General features: G+C 41.5%; 3 protein-coding genes across 5 annotated transcripts in view; 1 reads left to right on the top strand and 2 right to left on the bottom strand.

The window, feature by feature from the left end:
- Window positions 1-551: 551 nt before the first annotated feature.
- Window positions 552-3,632, bottom strand: thyn1 (thymocyte nuclear protein 1). 3 transcript variants are annotated; one of them, XM_034547964.1, is made up of 8 exons: window positions 3,519-3,632; window positions 1,938-2,008; window positions 1,699-1,856; window positions 1,546-1,614; window positions 1,317-1,409; window positions 1,124-1,219; window positions 897-1,047; window positions 552-819 (listed from the first exon to the last, which is right to left on the bottom strand). In XM_034547964.1, exons 2-8 carry the CDS (start codon window positions 1,984-1,986, stop codon window positions 773-775), a joined length of 663 nt encoding a protein of 220 aa, XP_034403855.1. In that variant the 5' UTR covers window positions 1,987-2,008; window positions 3,519-3,632; the 3' UTR covers window positions 552-772. The 3 variants fall into 3 exon arrangements, with proteins under 3 accessions (XP_034403855.1, XP_034403856.1, XP_034403853.1); XM_034547965.1 differs by lacking the exon at window positions 3,519-3,632 and adding an exon at window positions 3,249-3,354; XM_034547962.1 differs by lacking the exon at window positions 3,519-3,632 and adding an exon at window positions 2,779-2,820.
- acad8 (acyl-CoA dehydrogenase family, member 8) lies at window positions 3,283-7,020 on the top strand. The gene is made up of 11 exons (XM_034547959.1): window positions 3,283-3,435; window positions 3,792-3,892; window positions 4,074-4,243; window positions 4,591-4,700; window positions 4,831-4,907; window positions 5,001-5,138; window positions 5,249-5,384; window positions 5,841-5,938; window positions 6,070-6,222; window positions 6,310-6,412; window positions 6,557-7,020. Exons 1-11 carry the CDS (start codon window positions 3,318-3,320, stop codon window positions 6,610-6,612), a joined length of 1,260 nt encoding a protein of 419 aa, XP_034403850.1. The 5' UTR covers window positions 3,283-3,317; the 3' UTR covers window positions 6,613-7,020.
- A 204-nt stretch (window positions 7,021-7,224) lies between these two features.
- Window positions 7,225-14,447, bottom strand: part of esamb (endothelial cell adhesion molecule b) — a 34,698-nt gene continuing 27,475 nt past the window's right edge. The window contains exons 4-7 of the mRNA XM_034547958.1: window positions 14,014-14,169; window positions 9,717-9,839; window positions 9,487-9,616; window positions 7,225-8,490 (exon numbers count right to left, since the gene is read on the bottom strand). Coding sequence (XP_034403849.1) covers window positions 8,022-8,490; window positions 9,487-9,616; window positions 9,717-9,839; window positions 14,014-14,169 — 878 coding nt within the window. The 3' untranslated portion in view covers window positions 7,225-8,021. The remainder of the gene's footprint in view (window positions 8,491-9,486; window positions 9,617-9,716; window positions 9,840-14,013; window positions 14,170-14,447) is intronic.

Below are 14,447 nucleotides of genomic sequence, written 5' to 3'. Positions count from 1 at the left end.
AAATGCTTAAAAATAGAAAAGTTAAAGATGTCAAAGAAGCAGAGTTAACTAACGAGTCCATTTAGTCGAGGAAGAATCCGAATGCCCCAAACCCTCTGGTAGTTTCAGAAGAGTGTAACGCATGTTTGGCAGAATTTGCTCAAATGAGGTCTGCAGTAAGTCGACAAAGGATCAGAATGACACCTGACCGCAAGCTGTGCAACAGCTGATCTGAATAACCCTCCAATCGACTCAGGGGAATTAAGAAGGAAATGACAGCAAGAACCAAAGAACGATGAACTGCTGCAGCTATTTCTATTATCAGTCATTTAAGTACTTTTGTCAGCTAAAGACTTCTTGAATTGTTTTTAAGATGACAACTGTTTTTAAGATGACAACTTATGTCATGTTTATTTCTTATCAAAACAATCATCAGATTAACCAATAATAATTAAATGTATGGTGTGTGTTGTGTTACAATGAATACAGAGCCGCCAGTCCAGCACAAACTGCATTAGCAAAAAGAGGGCAACAGTCACAAAGTCAAGAATAGATCAGCACCATAGTGCGCCTTTAAAAACAGACTCAATGCAATTTTATTGATTATTCTTTTACATAAAGCAGGAATTTGTCAAATAAACATCAGGTGTTGAACAAGCTTGCTCTGTATCGTTCGGAGATGTAGGTAAAAAAGTGGACGTTATTTGACAAAAGCACATTTAATATCTGTGAACGAGGTCGCTGCTTCATGATTTCAGTGTCGAGAAAGAAAACAATCGTCTGGTCCAAATCCTCACAAAGGCTCTTTATCTTCCAAACTCAGGACAAAGTCAAACTCCTCTGCAGAGAAAACAAACAAACAGAGCGAGGGCTTCAGAAGCTGAAAGAAGTCCCAAAGGGAGAACGTCTTCACCTACCAGGGGTCAGGGGTTGCACAGAGAGCCGGGCCCTCGTGAAAAGAGCCATTTCCTTCAGCGGCCCTCCTTTGGCGCGATGCTGCAGGTGGTACTTCTTCAGCTCAGACAGAGGAAGAAAACGCTTTGTCGTCCTTTGATACTTGACATCTACCTGAGAGGGAGAAGAAAACCTCAATGCGCGATTGTTATCATCCGGTATTGTACTTCTACTTCCGGAATGAGTTTACCATGCTCCATTTGGGGTTGTCTGGCTTGCTGTTTGCATCGAAATGGACATCTTTCTTGTCAAACTGAGTGTGGTCCACATAAGCTTCCTTCACAATCTAGAAAAGAAAAGAAAAAAAACAGCGGGAAATGATGCTGGCTCTGTTTAAAGCGTCAGGACGTCAGAATATCCGCTGTGGAAAGAGAGCGACTCACTGTCATGACTCCCGCTATCCCCGGTTCCTTGCAGTTGCTGTGGTAAAAGAAAGCCAATTGCCCGTCTTTCATCTGCCTCATAAAATTGCGAGCCTGCGGGTGATTGGTAATTCAGAGGAACAAAACAAGAAAGAAAAAAAGAGAAGGCTGGAGACAAAACATCTTTTAGAGTAGTGCCTTATTTGAGGGAAACGTCTCGTCATTACAGGAGTCCCTGTTGCGTCTCTACCTGATAATTGCGGACGCCATCCCAGCAACCAGTCTGCTCAGGCAGAGCCTTCAGATCCTCGATCCCAAACTGCAGAATGAGGACGGGTGCATCAGGCGAGTGCAGGACGCTCATATTTATATAAAAAGGACCCAGACTGATGAGGATCAGTACCTTGACGTCGATGCCGTTCTCAAAGCGGCTCTCTGGCTCAGACTTCATGAGCCAGCGACAGTACTGTGGAGATTCGGAGCTCTCCTTATTTTTTCCAGACTCAACAGGAGCTGCAGCTTTCCTCTTCCCGCCAGCCGCTTCCCCATCGTCCTCTTTGCCTGTTTTGTCGCAGCAATAATCGTCCCTCAGAAAATACCAAACTAGACAAGAAGTTTTACTATGCGCCTTTATTGGCTCACCTGAACTCGCAGTTCTTCTACTCACGCTGGCCCTCGTCTTTGGAGGCATCTCTCACGGTCGATGAAGACACCTGTTTAAAACATCCAATCCATAACAGGGTTGATGATATCAAATCATCTACCATTTATATTATTCATACTGAGATAACTGATTATATATTTTTTGCATGGATATATTACAGAACTTTGATTTATTAGGTATTTGTTTTTGGCCGGATTATAAAAATAAAAATAATGTCATTTTGTCTATTAATTATTTTAAGTACCATATCACAATATAGATTCATACACACTGATGGAGAATGTGATCCATATCACCAACAAATAAACATTGTCAACAAATGTCACTAGGGCTGCAACTAAGAATGTTTTCTACTTGCTGCATTAATACATACATACATGATTAATTGTTTAGTTTATTAAATGTCAGAATTGTTTTTTTAAATGTCCAAAATCATGATTTAAAATGTCATGATTTGCATCTGTTGGTCATTGGACAGTCCAAAACCAACAGTCCAAAACCTAAATATTTTAAGTTTAAAAACCTAGAATAATAGTTATAAGGACAATATTCACATTGAGACTGGAAACTGAGGATGATGGCATTGTATATTGCCTTGTTTGAGTTTTTCCAGTAGACATCTCAAGTCAGCGTTTTTTTAAAATATGTACAGGATGTACATATATTAAGTCATGTGTTACTTTGCTAAACCTCGTTGATAATACTAAACTAAAACAATAAATGAAACAAAACTTTTCTTTTAGGTAATCTTTTAACACAGATTAAGTTAAACTGCAGCTCTGGTCAGTAGATAGCCTCTAAAACACAGATAAAGAGTACCTGTAGCAGCGCTGCACAGGTCAGACACTTAAAAAAACCCGGAAGAAGCCAACAACACGTGACGTGAACAAAGTTATGGGTACATTTGATTTGATTACCGTCTACTCCCGTTTACGTTGATTAAAACCTATCCCCCCATTACCTAAAAGAACCGTCCGGTTATATATATATATATATATATATATATATATATATATATATATATATATATATATATATATATATATATATATATATATATATATATATATATATATATATATATATTCTCTCCCAAAAAGAGCATTTAAGGAGTCTTCACTCCCAACATGACCACATTATCTGAATACAGCTGAAGTATCACAAGCAAATAAATGAGCAAATCAGTGACCATTGCTTTGTGTTCCACAGATGTTAATATAAATATATATATATTTATTTATTTGTTATGGAAAACAAATCATTTCATCATGAGCATCTATACTCCATACCAGCTGGTGGCGGTAGTGCGCCATAATGTTATTTGCCAATCACACAGACAGACCGCTGTGGAGGTAAACATGGCGGCCGTCGGACCTCTGGGAAGAATTGCTCGACTGGGCTCCAGCATCTGCAGGAACCAGCGTTTGATTTGCAACAGAAGCTCACAGAGACGAGGAATAGCTTCTTGTGTCGACCGTAAGTCCCAGAAAACGAATAAACAGTTGGCATTAGTTTATACGAAGGACGTGTGTTATTAAAGAAAGTCTCAATGTACTCACAATGTCCTGCAACACACACACACACAGGCTTCTGTTGACTCTGGACACAACAAGGTAACGTGAACGCACACATCCACTTTATTATGACATGCCCCGGTGACGTTGTGAGCTGTCATTCATTAGTTTAGCACCGCCCCTATTTTAGGCAGGCTGTATGATGTGTGAAGGAATGTAAGCAATCCTGATTTTAATTATTTCATATTTTTACAAAGCAACTACACACACACACACTACACATCTGCATCTGATATGTCATCTACTCTTTGCTGACAGCCGCTCATGGACTCTCAGAGGAGCAGAAGGAGTTTCAAGAAGTGGCTTTTAACTTTGCAGCCAATGAAATGGCTCCACACATGGCAGAGTGGGACCAACAGGTGTGTTTTCAAAGGATTGATAGAATGCGCCTCATCTACATTGTCCATTACTTTGAAGCACTTCTCTTACAGTCATAATTGGGCTGATCCTGAAATGGTGTATTCAATCAATGATATGTCCAAGGAGTTTGATTTTAGTGTAAATCATCAACTGCAGGTATGTTGATTGTTTTCCCTACAGGAAATCTTTCCAATAGAGACCATGCGGAAGGCGGCCCGGTTGGGGTTTGGCGGGATCTACGTTCAGCCGGATGTTGGAGGAACGGGCCTCTCTCGGCTGGACACATCCGTCATCTTTGAGGCCTTGTCCACAGGATGTGTCAGCACCACAGCTTACATCAGTATCCACAAGTACGGACCCCCTAATATCGCATTCATAGCACGTATCCACATTTGCCAGATCAGTGGCTATTAGAATGTCACTCTTCAATAAGTCCAAACTTCATGTAGTCGATATCAGTGGCGCCAAGTCATCCGTACGGATTGGGGACTTTCGTCAGACGATCTCAAACCAAAGATTAATTTGACTTTCCGCAGATGTATTTGGTTCTTTGCTTTTTGATCTTATAATAAATAAATAGATACATTAACTAACTTGTGAGCACTCTCCGCTGTAATGGGCACTATAATTATAGCTGTGAAATATATATTTTCTATGTAGTTGCATGCATATTCTCAGTCTGCTCTTTTCTTTGCAGCATGTGTGCCTGGATGATCGACACCTTTGGCAACACTGAGCAGAGGGAGAAGTTCTGTCCAGATCTCTGTTCCATGGGAAAGTTTGCTTCCTATTGTCTCACTGAACCAGGTCAGTCTTTACGTGGCAAAGATTGAATAAGGAAAGAAGAAACAACATATTTTCTGTGCAATAGATTCATAGTTGTTGCTCTCTGCATGTGTGCACTGCAACATCTTGAACCTGCAACCTATGATTCTAGGCAGCGGCAGCGATGCGGCTTCCCTTCTGACCACGGCTGAGCTGAAAGGTGACCATTACATCCTGAACGGTTCGAAGGTAAGATGACCTGCTCAGGCCCAAGTCACAGTCGACACTCTCTTTAAAACGCTGAGCCCGAAACATGTCCCGTCTGCCTTCGTGACCTTTCAGGCCTTCATCAGTGGAGGGGGAGACACGGACGTCTATATTGTGATGTGCAGAACGGGAGCTAAAGGAGCCAAAGGCATCTCCTGTGTGGTGGTGGAGAAAGGAACCCCGGGCCTCAATTTTGGCAAAAAAGAAAAGAAGGTCGAGTTCACTCTTGTTGAATTTAATTGTTTGGGCTTCCAGGTAGTGTTTGCAGGTAACCACTAGATGGCAGAAGTAAGTCATTTGCTATTTTCCCATTCGCTCTCCAGATCGGTTGGAACTCCCAGCCGACCAGGGCGGTGATATTTGAGGATTGTGCCGTTCCAGTGACCAACCGGCTCGGGGCGGAGGGGCAAGGATTCACCATGGCGATGAAAGGCCTGAACGGAGGCCGAATTAATATTGGTGAGGAGGAAAGCACTGTTCAAGTGCTTTTCCTGCTTTTTACTGTACAATGTTAATGACAGCCAGCTATGTAATGTATTCCCATAGCTAGAGGAAATAAATGGAATCCTACTGATTATGGAAATTATTAAATAAAAAATAAGGATTTTTCTGCAGATGTAATTATTTTGTAAACTGAAGCGAGTCGGTCTTCTAAGCAGATGTGAATGAGCCTTTTTGGCAACAGATCTGTGTATAATTTATATGCATATCGTTTACAAAGTAGGAGTCTCGAGGTGCTTAATATTTGTAGGAAGCTGACATTAAAAAGGGACCATGTAAGTAGTATTTTTTGTATTAAATAGATTTAATTAAAAAGTATTAAAACGCATCTTTGCCCAATTCAATGCACTCAAACTTATTGCAAAAAGTGTCTTCACCACCACCACCAGCTTATATCCAAACACTCTTCCACAGCGTCCTGTTCTCTCGGGGCGGCACACGCCTGTGTCCAGCTCGCCAGGGATCACCTGTTGGTGCGCAAGCAGTTTGGAGAGACGCTCTCCAACAACCAGGTCAGAAAAGGATCCTAGAGTCTTAAGTATTTAGACATTGTTCCTGACAGACATCTTGAATCCATTCTTTCCCCTCTCTCTCTCTGTATGTCTCTCTGTATGTCTGTCTGTCTGTCTGTGTGTGTGTGTAGTATCTTCAGTTCAAGCTGGCAGAAATGGCCACCAAGCTGGTGGCGTCTCGCCTTTTGGTGCGTGAGGCTGCAACAGCGCTGCAGGAGGACCGGCCCGATGCCGTTTCTCTCTGCTCCATGGCCAAACTCTTTGCCACAGACGAGTGCTTTAACGTGAGTAATACTGAGCAATAAAAAGTACCAGCTTTTGTTTGTCCTTATTTCACTTCTTCTCTATTGCCGCTTGTCCTTACTCAACAGATCTGCAACCAGGCTCTTCAGATGCACGGTGGTTACGGTTACCTCAAAGACTACGCAGTGCAGCAGTTTGTCCGAGATATCCGAGTGCATCAGATCCTAGAGGGTGAGGCTTTCTAACCGGCTCCTCTTACCTCCGTCTTGTGCATCACATTGAATATGATGCCCTTATATTTTAGGCAGCTGTCATGCTTGCTTTTGTAACAATTAGTTTGCGTGATTCTTTATTCTCATTGTGTTTCCCCTAAAGGCACCAATGAGGTGATGAGGATGATCATTTCCCGAAATCTGCTGACCGAGTCATGATGCGTCTTTCCCCTGGTTCTTCTTCAGGAGTGACCATATTGTAATGGTCTTCATCTCTGGTTTGTTACTGAGGGACTGGTTTCCTGAAATACCCTCAGCATCGTTGGGGATAAAACAGCCAGTAAAATGTACGTTTTTCGATAATAGTTTCATTTTTAGCAACACTGCCAGCATTTAAATTGACAAAATCCTCACCAGCAGTGGTGATTGTCTAAGAATAGTTAGAAAAGAACGAAAAGTTTGGTTTTGATTTTTCATTTAAACCTTATCTAACCTTATTTATATTCATGGTTACTGTGTCGTTACATGACGTGTGGCCTGCCACAGATATACATATGGCTTGTGTAGTGTGGGTTATATATTTGAAATGTAACACTCCAAATTAAATATCAACTTTCATAAAATTAATTAGCCTTTTCTTTTTTTTTTGGCAGCCTGAAAACCACTTAACTGGGTACATTTTACACAAATTGTTTGCATGAGTAATAAGTGAATAAGTTATAAGTGAAGTGATAAGTCAGTCTTGCTAATAAACGCAAACACTTAAGAACACTTTATTGAAAAATGATCAACAATCAAAACTGCATTAGTGCTACATGTAGCCTTTCGGCCTCAATAACTCACCAACACATTATTTCCAGAGTTTAGTATACTTTCAAGAAAACAAAAAAGACCATCAGCAAGAGGGTTGGTCAAATATTATCCCATCGAATAATGACCTCAAATGTTTACAGTAATTATATCATGTTTTACCAAGCACCTTTGAACAAAATAGTAAGAAACCATTAACTTCAACACTATCGGTTACAATCCAACTACCATAACAGGCAATATACTCCATAAATATTCTCTCAGCAGACATCAATGTCACGCAACCACACTGACATTGTTACCGTAGTTTAAATAAAACAACCTGTACATGAACAGAAGTGGATCAAAGAAAGCGATAAAATAAAAGTTGAAATACCTGAACTGTGATTTTTAACGAGTGCGATTTGCCTGAGAGAAGTGACTGAAGAGTGATTCATACAAATGGATTTATAAAATTGTATATATTTAGTTTAGTTGTTATACAAATGTCCAAAGCATTATGTTTAGCAAGAACTGCACAAACTCTTAACACACTACTTACAGTATCCAGACACACTGTATTCAGTTTAAACAACTCTCTCATGGTCAGTTTTTTGTATATAGCCTAAAAATCATAAAGTTATTGGATATCATTTTTAAAATCTCTGTAAAAGAGTGGGAATAAAAATATATTTCTTCCAAAAAGAAACTGAAGGGACCTGCGAGACGTCGTCTTCTCTCACAACCTCTCAGGCGCTGGTGGAGAAGGTGCTTTCCATTTCAAGGCATACGTTTGTTTGCTCGCTCCCTCCGTCCGTAACCACTGTCCTTCCCCAGGCCTACACCAGGGAGCCCGCTTGGCTCTGAGCAGGCACCATGACAGCTACAGCCCCCATGCGCGTCAGAGTGGAGCAGCTGATTTGTGGGGACACAGTGAGTGGAGGTGGCACCTGAGGCTGAGCCTCAGTCCTGTTGGGGATGGCGACCACGGGGCTCCTCTGAAGCTGCGGAGGGGCCCCGTTTGTGCTGGGGGGTCGCTTGTGTTTGCGTGACGGGGTGCCTCCCACGTTGTAACCGGGAAGCCCCTGTAGCGTGCCGGCTTCTCCGGGTCGCAGCTGGTAGGCGTTAATCACTGAGCCGGTATCCGAAGCCGATGTGGGGGAGTATGGGTAGTGGAAGTTTGGCTGGAGGGGGTCTCGCGGTCGCGGACTGGTGGCGATGGAGGACAGCGTGTCGTTTTTGGATATGATGTCGGAGCCGGTGTTACTTTTTGCCCATGACACTCGCTTTGGCGCCTGAGCATCCTCCCTGTGATGCAGGGGAAGCAAAATCTCATTAATGAAAAGGAGTAAAACCAGAAATAGGGCAACACACATACAGCTTCGGTGTTTTTGAGGTCTGACTAAAAAAAGTACTTTTTACCGTATACAGTATTCAATACAAAATATACAACGTAAGAGCAAAAATATTTAGATAAAAGTATTGGTGACACAATAAATATACTTTTAAACGTAAATGTACGTCAGCAAAAGGAACTATCAAATCAAACTATCACATTTCTTTTTAGAGGAATTTTCCTAAAAATAAAAATAATTCCAACTCAATATCATAATTATTAAATGCAGAGGCATAGACTGTCGCTTTTGATTTAAAAAGGGAACAATGCAACAAGAAAATGTGAGTGCTCGCCCTACTTATTATTGAATATAATTGATAGATGCTTCTGTCTAGTGGTGCCCTCAATACATAAAGATCTTTAATATGATTGCAATCATACTGTACGTTTTGCCTTCAAGTATAAAGAAACATACAATGCAGTACTATAGTAGCGCAAGTATCTCAAAACGTACGTACATTACTTGAGTAAATGTACATTTTGATTCTCTTTCCATCTCTGCAGCCTGTTTGCGGACACACTTTATTAGGTACACTTGTACGACCTAATGCAATAGATCTCTGTGCCTTAAAGTACTTTTACGATCAGGTTTTGTTGACACCGTCATACATGTGTCAATTAAATGATGTTTTAGCATTGAGGTCATAGCTGGTGGTGGTGTTGTACTCACTGCATTAGATTCAGAGGCGTTTCTAATATGTTGCCCCCCTCTTGTTTGTAAATATAAACAACCTCAGTATAATGAAGTCCAGTACAACAACACCTTTAACCATGAAGTGAATTTACACATCTCAATGTCACCAAAAGCTAACCTAATAAATCAGGTAACGGTTAGTATTAAATTGCATTAGATTGTTCAGGTGTACCTAATAAAGTGCCCACCCTACAGTGTGTAGTTAAACTCTCACTTGATCTCATTGGCCATCTCCTCCTCAGTGTCCCTTCTCCTCCTCAGTATGAATATGAGGAAGAGCCCCATGGCCACCAGTCCCACTATCGACCCCAGTGTAGCTGCTGCAATCATGCCTGCATTGGAAGCTGGGAGACGCATCACAGATCAGGATTAACGCCTCATGGCAGTCACAGCCGTGGTGAATACACTGGCGTGTGTAGCGGAGTATAAATACTGTGTGCTTACAGGTGATAACCTCCAGGTTAATGGAGCAGCTGTCGGAGCCGGCGGTGTTGCTGGCTCGGCATATGTACTTCCCCGACATGCTTTTAGTGAGGTTGCTCAGCCTCAGGGTGCCGTGTCGCTCATCTGCAAAACAACCGCTCAGTTACACACAAGTCATCTGTGCAAGAGGGCTTGATAAAACTAGAAGATCACAAGTCGACTACACCACACTATTACACACTAGGGAACTATTTAGCAAAAGTAACAAACAACTTTACAGCAGGAGTGCACTGTACATTTTATATCCTTATGAAAACCTCTCATAGATATTGTATATAAAATGAAAACATAGTACCATCATTTAACATAAATACCTTGGCAAATCAAATAACTTAAAGGTTTTTTCTTTCTGAGAGTTCAGCTAGTGTTTTGGGTGTGTGGGATTAACATATTTACTTATGTATGTCTGCATGTTGCCGTGTTCGTTAAAAACATGAACTAATACACAAGCTTTCTAATGGCGACGACCCCTCTGCTTGGTGAGCTTGGTTTGCTCTCCTGTCATCAGGCTCTCAGACCTTTTGGAGAGTAACCGGTGCTATGGGCCACACCTGGGCCACACCTGGCCCTGGCGGGCCTCATGCAGCTTCCTTAGTGGGCAGATCTCCTCTCGCCACACAGCTCCATGTGGTCGCTGCTGGTTCCTTCTCTTGTTGCAGCACATTTACACTCAAACACGTTCTGATTCCTCCCGTCTATTGGTTTGACTTGTTTTTATCCTTTTGTGGTTAATAAATGAATATATTTGTGAGTATACTTGTGTGTCTCCTGTTTTTTTGTCCCAGTCTAAGAGCCGGGCTGTGACATAATGCAATAAATAAATACACTAATTCCTACTTATTGAAAAATTATATTTTTCATTTACAGATATAATTATGTATCGTGTTTAATAGAGTCATCTGAATCAGTATACCATCAATGTGTGCAACATATTATGAGGAAGTTGAATCATTAGTTACTACTCATAATCCAGAATTTAATCCACTATTGGCCCATATCCGGTATCTACAGTTTACAGTTTGGGACGGGTGCAATCGTGCGGCAGAGGATTCTGCTACATAATAATGTTTGTCAGCAGTTTTAGTTGTAATATCTTCTCACTCCAAGGTTATGGCACAGCAGTAAGTGTGTGCGCTTCTGTCTCAACCGGGTATTTCCATTCAACACAATCTGTTCCTCTTAGCATTAAAATGCTGTGTTGGTGCAGGAAATAAACAAGCTTCATGAGGGACTTATCACAACAAATCCTCTGAAATCCAATCTCAGATGTCATGCCTTCCTGTGATGTGTTTTTTTGCTTTCGTGGGGAATGTGAGGAAATGAGGGTGGGTGTGCGGCTGTGTTGTGCGATCACCATTCGTAAGTGTTGTTTGGATGGGTCGGTGTCTTAGGAGTGTTCATGCACGTCTGGCACACACCGAGTCAATCATTGAAATCATCCCAGGCGAGAAGTCAAAGTTCACATCGTGCCAGTAAGCAACATTTTAATGCAAGAACATCCTTAACAATCATTGTGTCCAAACAGCCTCCTTCCTCCCAGAGTTTGGGTGTCGGGTGAATTCATGAACAGATCATCACTTTGTTAACGTTTTGACCACAATATTAAAATAATGCTTCAGAAATCAAAACAAAAGTGGGTGCCAAATAAAACAGTGGCAGATGAGAGTGATATGCACTTATCCCTCTCTGATTAGTTAATCCCCTGGCTTGAAAACCAGCTGTGAAGAACCAAACCCAATTGTGACAGATGAGCAGCTGGACAAAAAACAGCTGACTCGGAGCTTGGAGTGTGTTCAAGGCCGCGCAGAGTTAAGATCCCAGTGGCCGATCTGACATTACAGAAGGTGCGACCTCATATCACGACAGAGGAGTTACTCATATTGCGCCGCCGCCACTTCAAGGTCACGAGCAGCGGTTGTTTAAGCCCGACACACGACACGTGATCAACGCACATGCAGCTCGTGGTGTAATTGCCTCACATGACATCCAATGTCCGAGCTGCAGTGGATTAGTTTTCACCATTAATGTAAAAGAACACAAACATAAACAGAAAGGACGCCGCAGAAAACGAATGCAGTACCAGTTTAAGTTGATTGATATTCTAATATAACCAGTTAACTCTCAGCAAGAAATTAGTCTATTACTTTGAATTATTCCTAATCATTTCAGCCCGACAATGGACTCTTACTTTTATAATCTTATTATGCCTGACTGAATGGGACGACAACTAAATCTAACACAACACACATACCACAAATATTAAAAAAAACAAATTCAAACCTTCTTTTACAAAATAGAAATATATTCAAGTCTCATATTATTCTCATTATGGATATATTAAGGATTTTCTTTCCAATATGAAACTGCTGTTCAAGATCACAGTGAGGGTAAACTACTGCTATTCCTTGAGAGTTTTAACATCCACATTCTTTACTCAATTAATGTGCAAGGAGATTGTACATGTTTAAGATGTGACAATGATTACCTGGTGTGTCACTATGTATGCTAAGCTTTTTTTCTTTTTTGATAATCTAAATATTTTCTGAAATTGTATCCTATAAGCATTCATACAAATTGAGTGTATTTGATTTCTGTCTCTAGCCTAATGGCTGTGATTTGAGGAGTGACACGTTGACACCTCGGGATGTTACAGGCAAGAGGTGGGATGGGAGTTAAGGGAAATAAGTGGAAAATGTGTGAGTGAAAACCCTTACCCATGAACCCAAGGACAAGCATGGGCTGGGGACAGGCTCTCCATTCTTTTTGCAGAAGGAAAGACGGCAAAGAGAGAGTGAGTGAGCATTAATGAGAGGTAGGGAAGGAGTGGCACACACGGATGGAGAGGGGGTAGAGTCAAGTCCCAAATCCAACTTATGCCTCTTAGAGGGGTTGATCAAGTAATGACATGGGGCTTGTTAGATTAGGCACCAACAGGAAATGAGGAGTGCCGAGAGAGGATCAGCAGAGAGGGAAAACAGAGAGAGGGAGAAGAGAGATTGCTGAAAGAGATGAGAGTCATGGAGAGTCAGAGAGAGCATACATCAGCATGGGCGGATAAAAAGATGGGTTTGAATTCAAGTGTCGATGGCATGTAGGAGGGTGAAGATGCACATGTGATGCAGGCGTGAGTGTGCATGCTGCTTTACAAAAACAATCAGAGGGAGTAGTTTTCATGTTTTGAGTCTGAGGACTTTTCTGCCATAAAGAGATAAGGGTCAAAGATCAAAGCAGTTAAGTCAATACTCAATCAATCAGGCTAAGTCCCGTTGTTCAGAAACAGATGGTGCTCTCTTTGCAGCGTCATCTGGAAACAAACATCTCCCAAAGAACGCAGATAACTATGGAAGCATACAGGTGCACAGCATGCACACTCTGAGAGGAGCATGCTATGGTTTGAGTGGCATAGCATGACCAAGGATCATCTGGAGTATCCACCAGGAAAGCCCACTGCTACGTCTGGGACTTATGATCAAGAATGTGTCCAGACAACAAGGATTTAGCATCATCTGCATTTAAGGTTTTAAGGACAGCAGGAAGGTGCATGGCATTTGGACCTGCACATAAACAGGCTCACAGATAATCTCTCTATCATTTGTACTTCTGTTTGACAAACGTCCACGTTAAGGACATGAGGCTGGCTGGCGATAACCTGATTTAAGACAAATGTTGCTCTCACTGCCTTTTCTCTCCAAAACGACCCAATTTAATGGGGAAAAATGGGACTAACAATCATGCCTGAACGTGACACAATGAGCCAGTGTAAGATTTGCCGCAGTTGTGTGCAAGCGTTATTTAACCCGCCCAAAAAACAAATGAAAATTCAAAAGTACGCATTCATATGAATCTAGAATATAACAAATTATCAATAAATTGGTGCTTTCCTGCAGAGGAAGTAAAAGTAAGTCTTAAGTAGTTCCTGTGGTCTAAGGAATCTGCATTTAGTCTGATAGTCAAAGCCCAGGGGGAAAAACTGGAATCGCTCCCTACGCCACAGCTTGCTGCTCGTTAAGCTTAATTGCTGTGATGCTGCGGTAATGAGGGGATTTAAATGAGCACTTTTTGTCAGGACTATTTCTATGAGAGAAAAAAAGTAAGAAAAGTTGTAAAATTACATTTGTTAATGCCTCAAGCATCACAACCCTCGATCATATCTGGGTGACAGCAGGGATGTTATAATATATATTTTTTGTATTTTGGTTGAAATGGCCATTGAAGTATAAGAGTAAACTTCCTGGTTATGTGCTGAGAAAATACTCACTCTGCATTGGGGCGAAGAAGACCTCAGTCATGGGTGCAGCCTTGGTCCATTTGTAGTGAGGGATGGGTTTTCCATGACTGGACATACAACTCAGAGTCACATTGCCCTTCACCACTGGGTTTCCTGTCATGGTGCACACTGGGGGAGAAGGAGGGACTGTAGAGAGAGAGACAGACAGACGTAGTGTTAAGATAAGAACACTAAATCTATGAGCTTATAATTAACTTGTACGTAAGGCTTTAATCCACAGCAAACAATGTGGAGATTTTTTTGGGGGCAGCAGCCATATTGCATAAAAATAAGAAACAGTTTTGATCCCACATTGTTTCCATCTGCTGCTGGATGATGACGTAATGACTTAGCCAAGTGAATCCCTAAACAGCAGATGAATAATATTTGGACATTGCTTACTTTCATAAATGCATGATATTTAA

This window comes from Cyclopterus lumpus, chromosome 13, assembly GCF_009769545.1.
Source record: "Cyclopterus lumpus isolate fCycLum1 chromosome 13, fCycLum1.pri, whole genome shotgun sequence".
Lineage (NCBI taxonomy): Eukaryota > Metazoa > Chordata > Actinopteri > Perciformes > Cyclopteridae > Cyclopterus > Cyclopterus lumpus.
Note: the sequence above shows the minus strand (reverse complement) of the source record. Positions and strands in the feature narration are given on the sequence as shown.

Bases quoted from the DNA above. Each gene is read 5' to 3' on its own strand.
- thyn1 (XM_034547964.1), bottom strand. From the start codon at position 1,986: ATGCCTCCAAAGACGAGGGCCAGCGTGAGTAGAAGAACTGCGAGTTCA. The intron at 1,410-1,545 runs GTAGAGACGCAA...AATCACCCGCAG, and splicing joins ATGGCGTCCGCAATTATCAG to GCTCGCAATTTTATGAGGCA. The intron at 1,048-1,123 runs GTAAACTCATTC...TCTCCCTCTCAG, and splicing joins ACAACCCCAAATGGAGCATG to GTAGATGTCAAGTATCAAAG.
- acad8 (XM_034547959.1), top strand. From the start codon at position 3,318: ATGGCGGCCGTCGGACCTCTGGGAAGAATTGCTCGACTGGGCTCCAGC. The intron at 4,908-5,000 runs GTAAGATGACCT...GTGACCTTTCAG, and splicing joins ACATCCTGAACGGTTCGAAG to GCCTTCATCAGTGGAGGGGG. The intron at 5,939-6,069 runs GTCAGAAAAGGA...GTGTGTGTGTAG, and splicing joins AGACGCTCTCCAACAACCAG to TATCTTCAGTTCAAGCTGGC.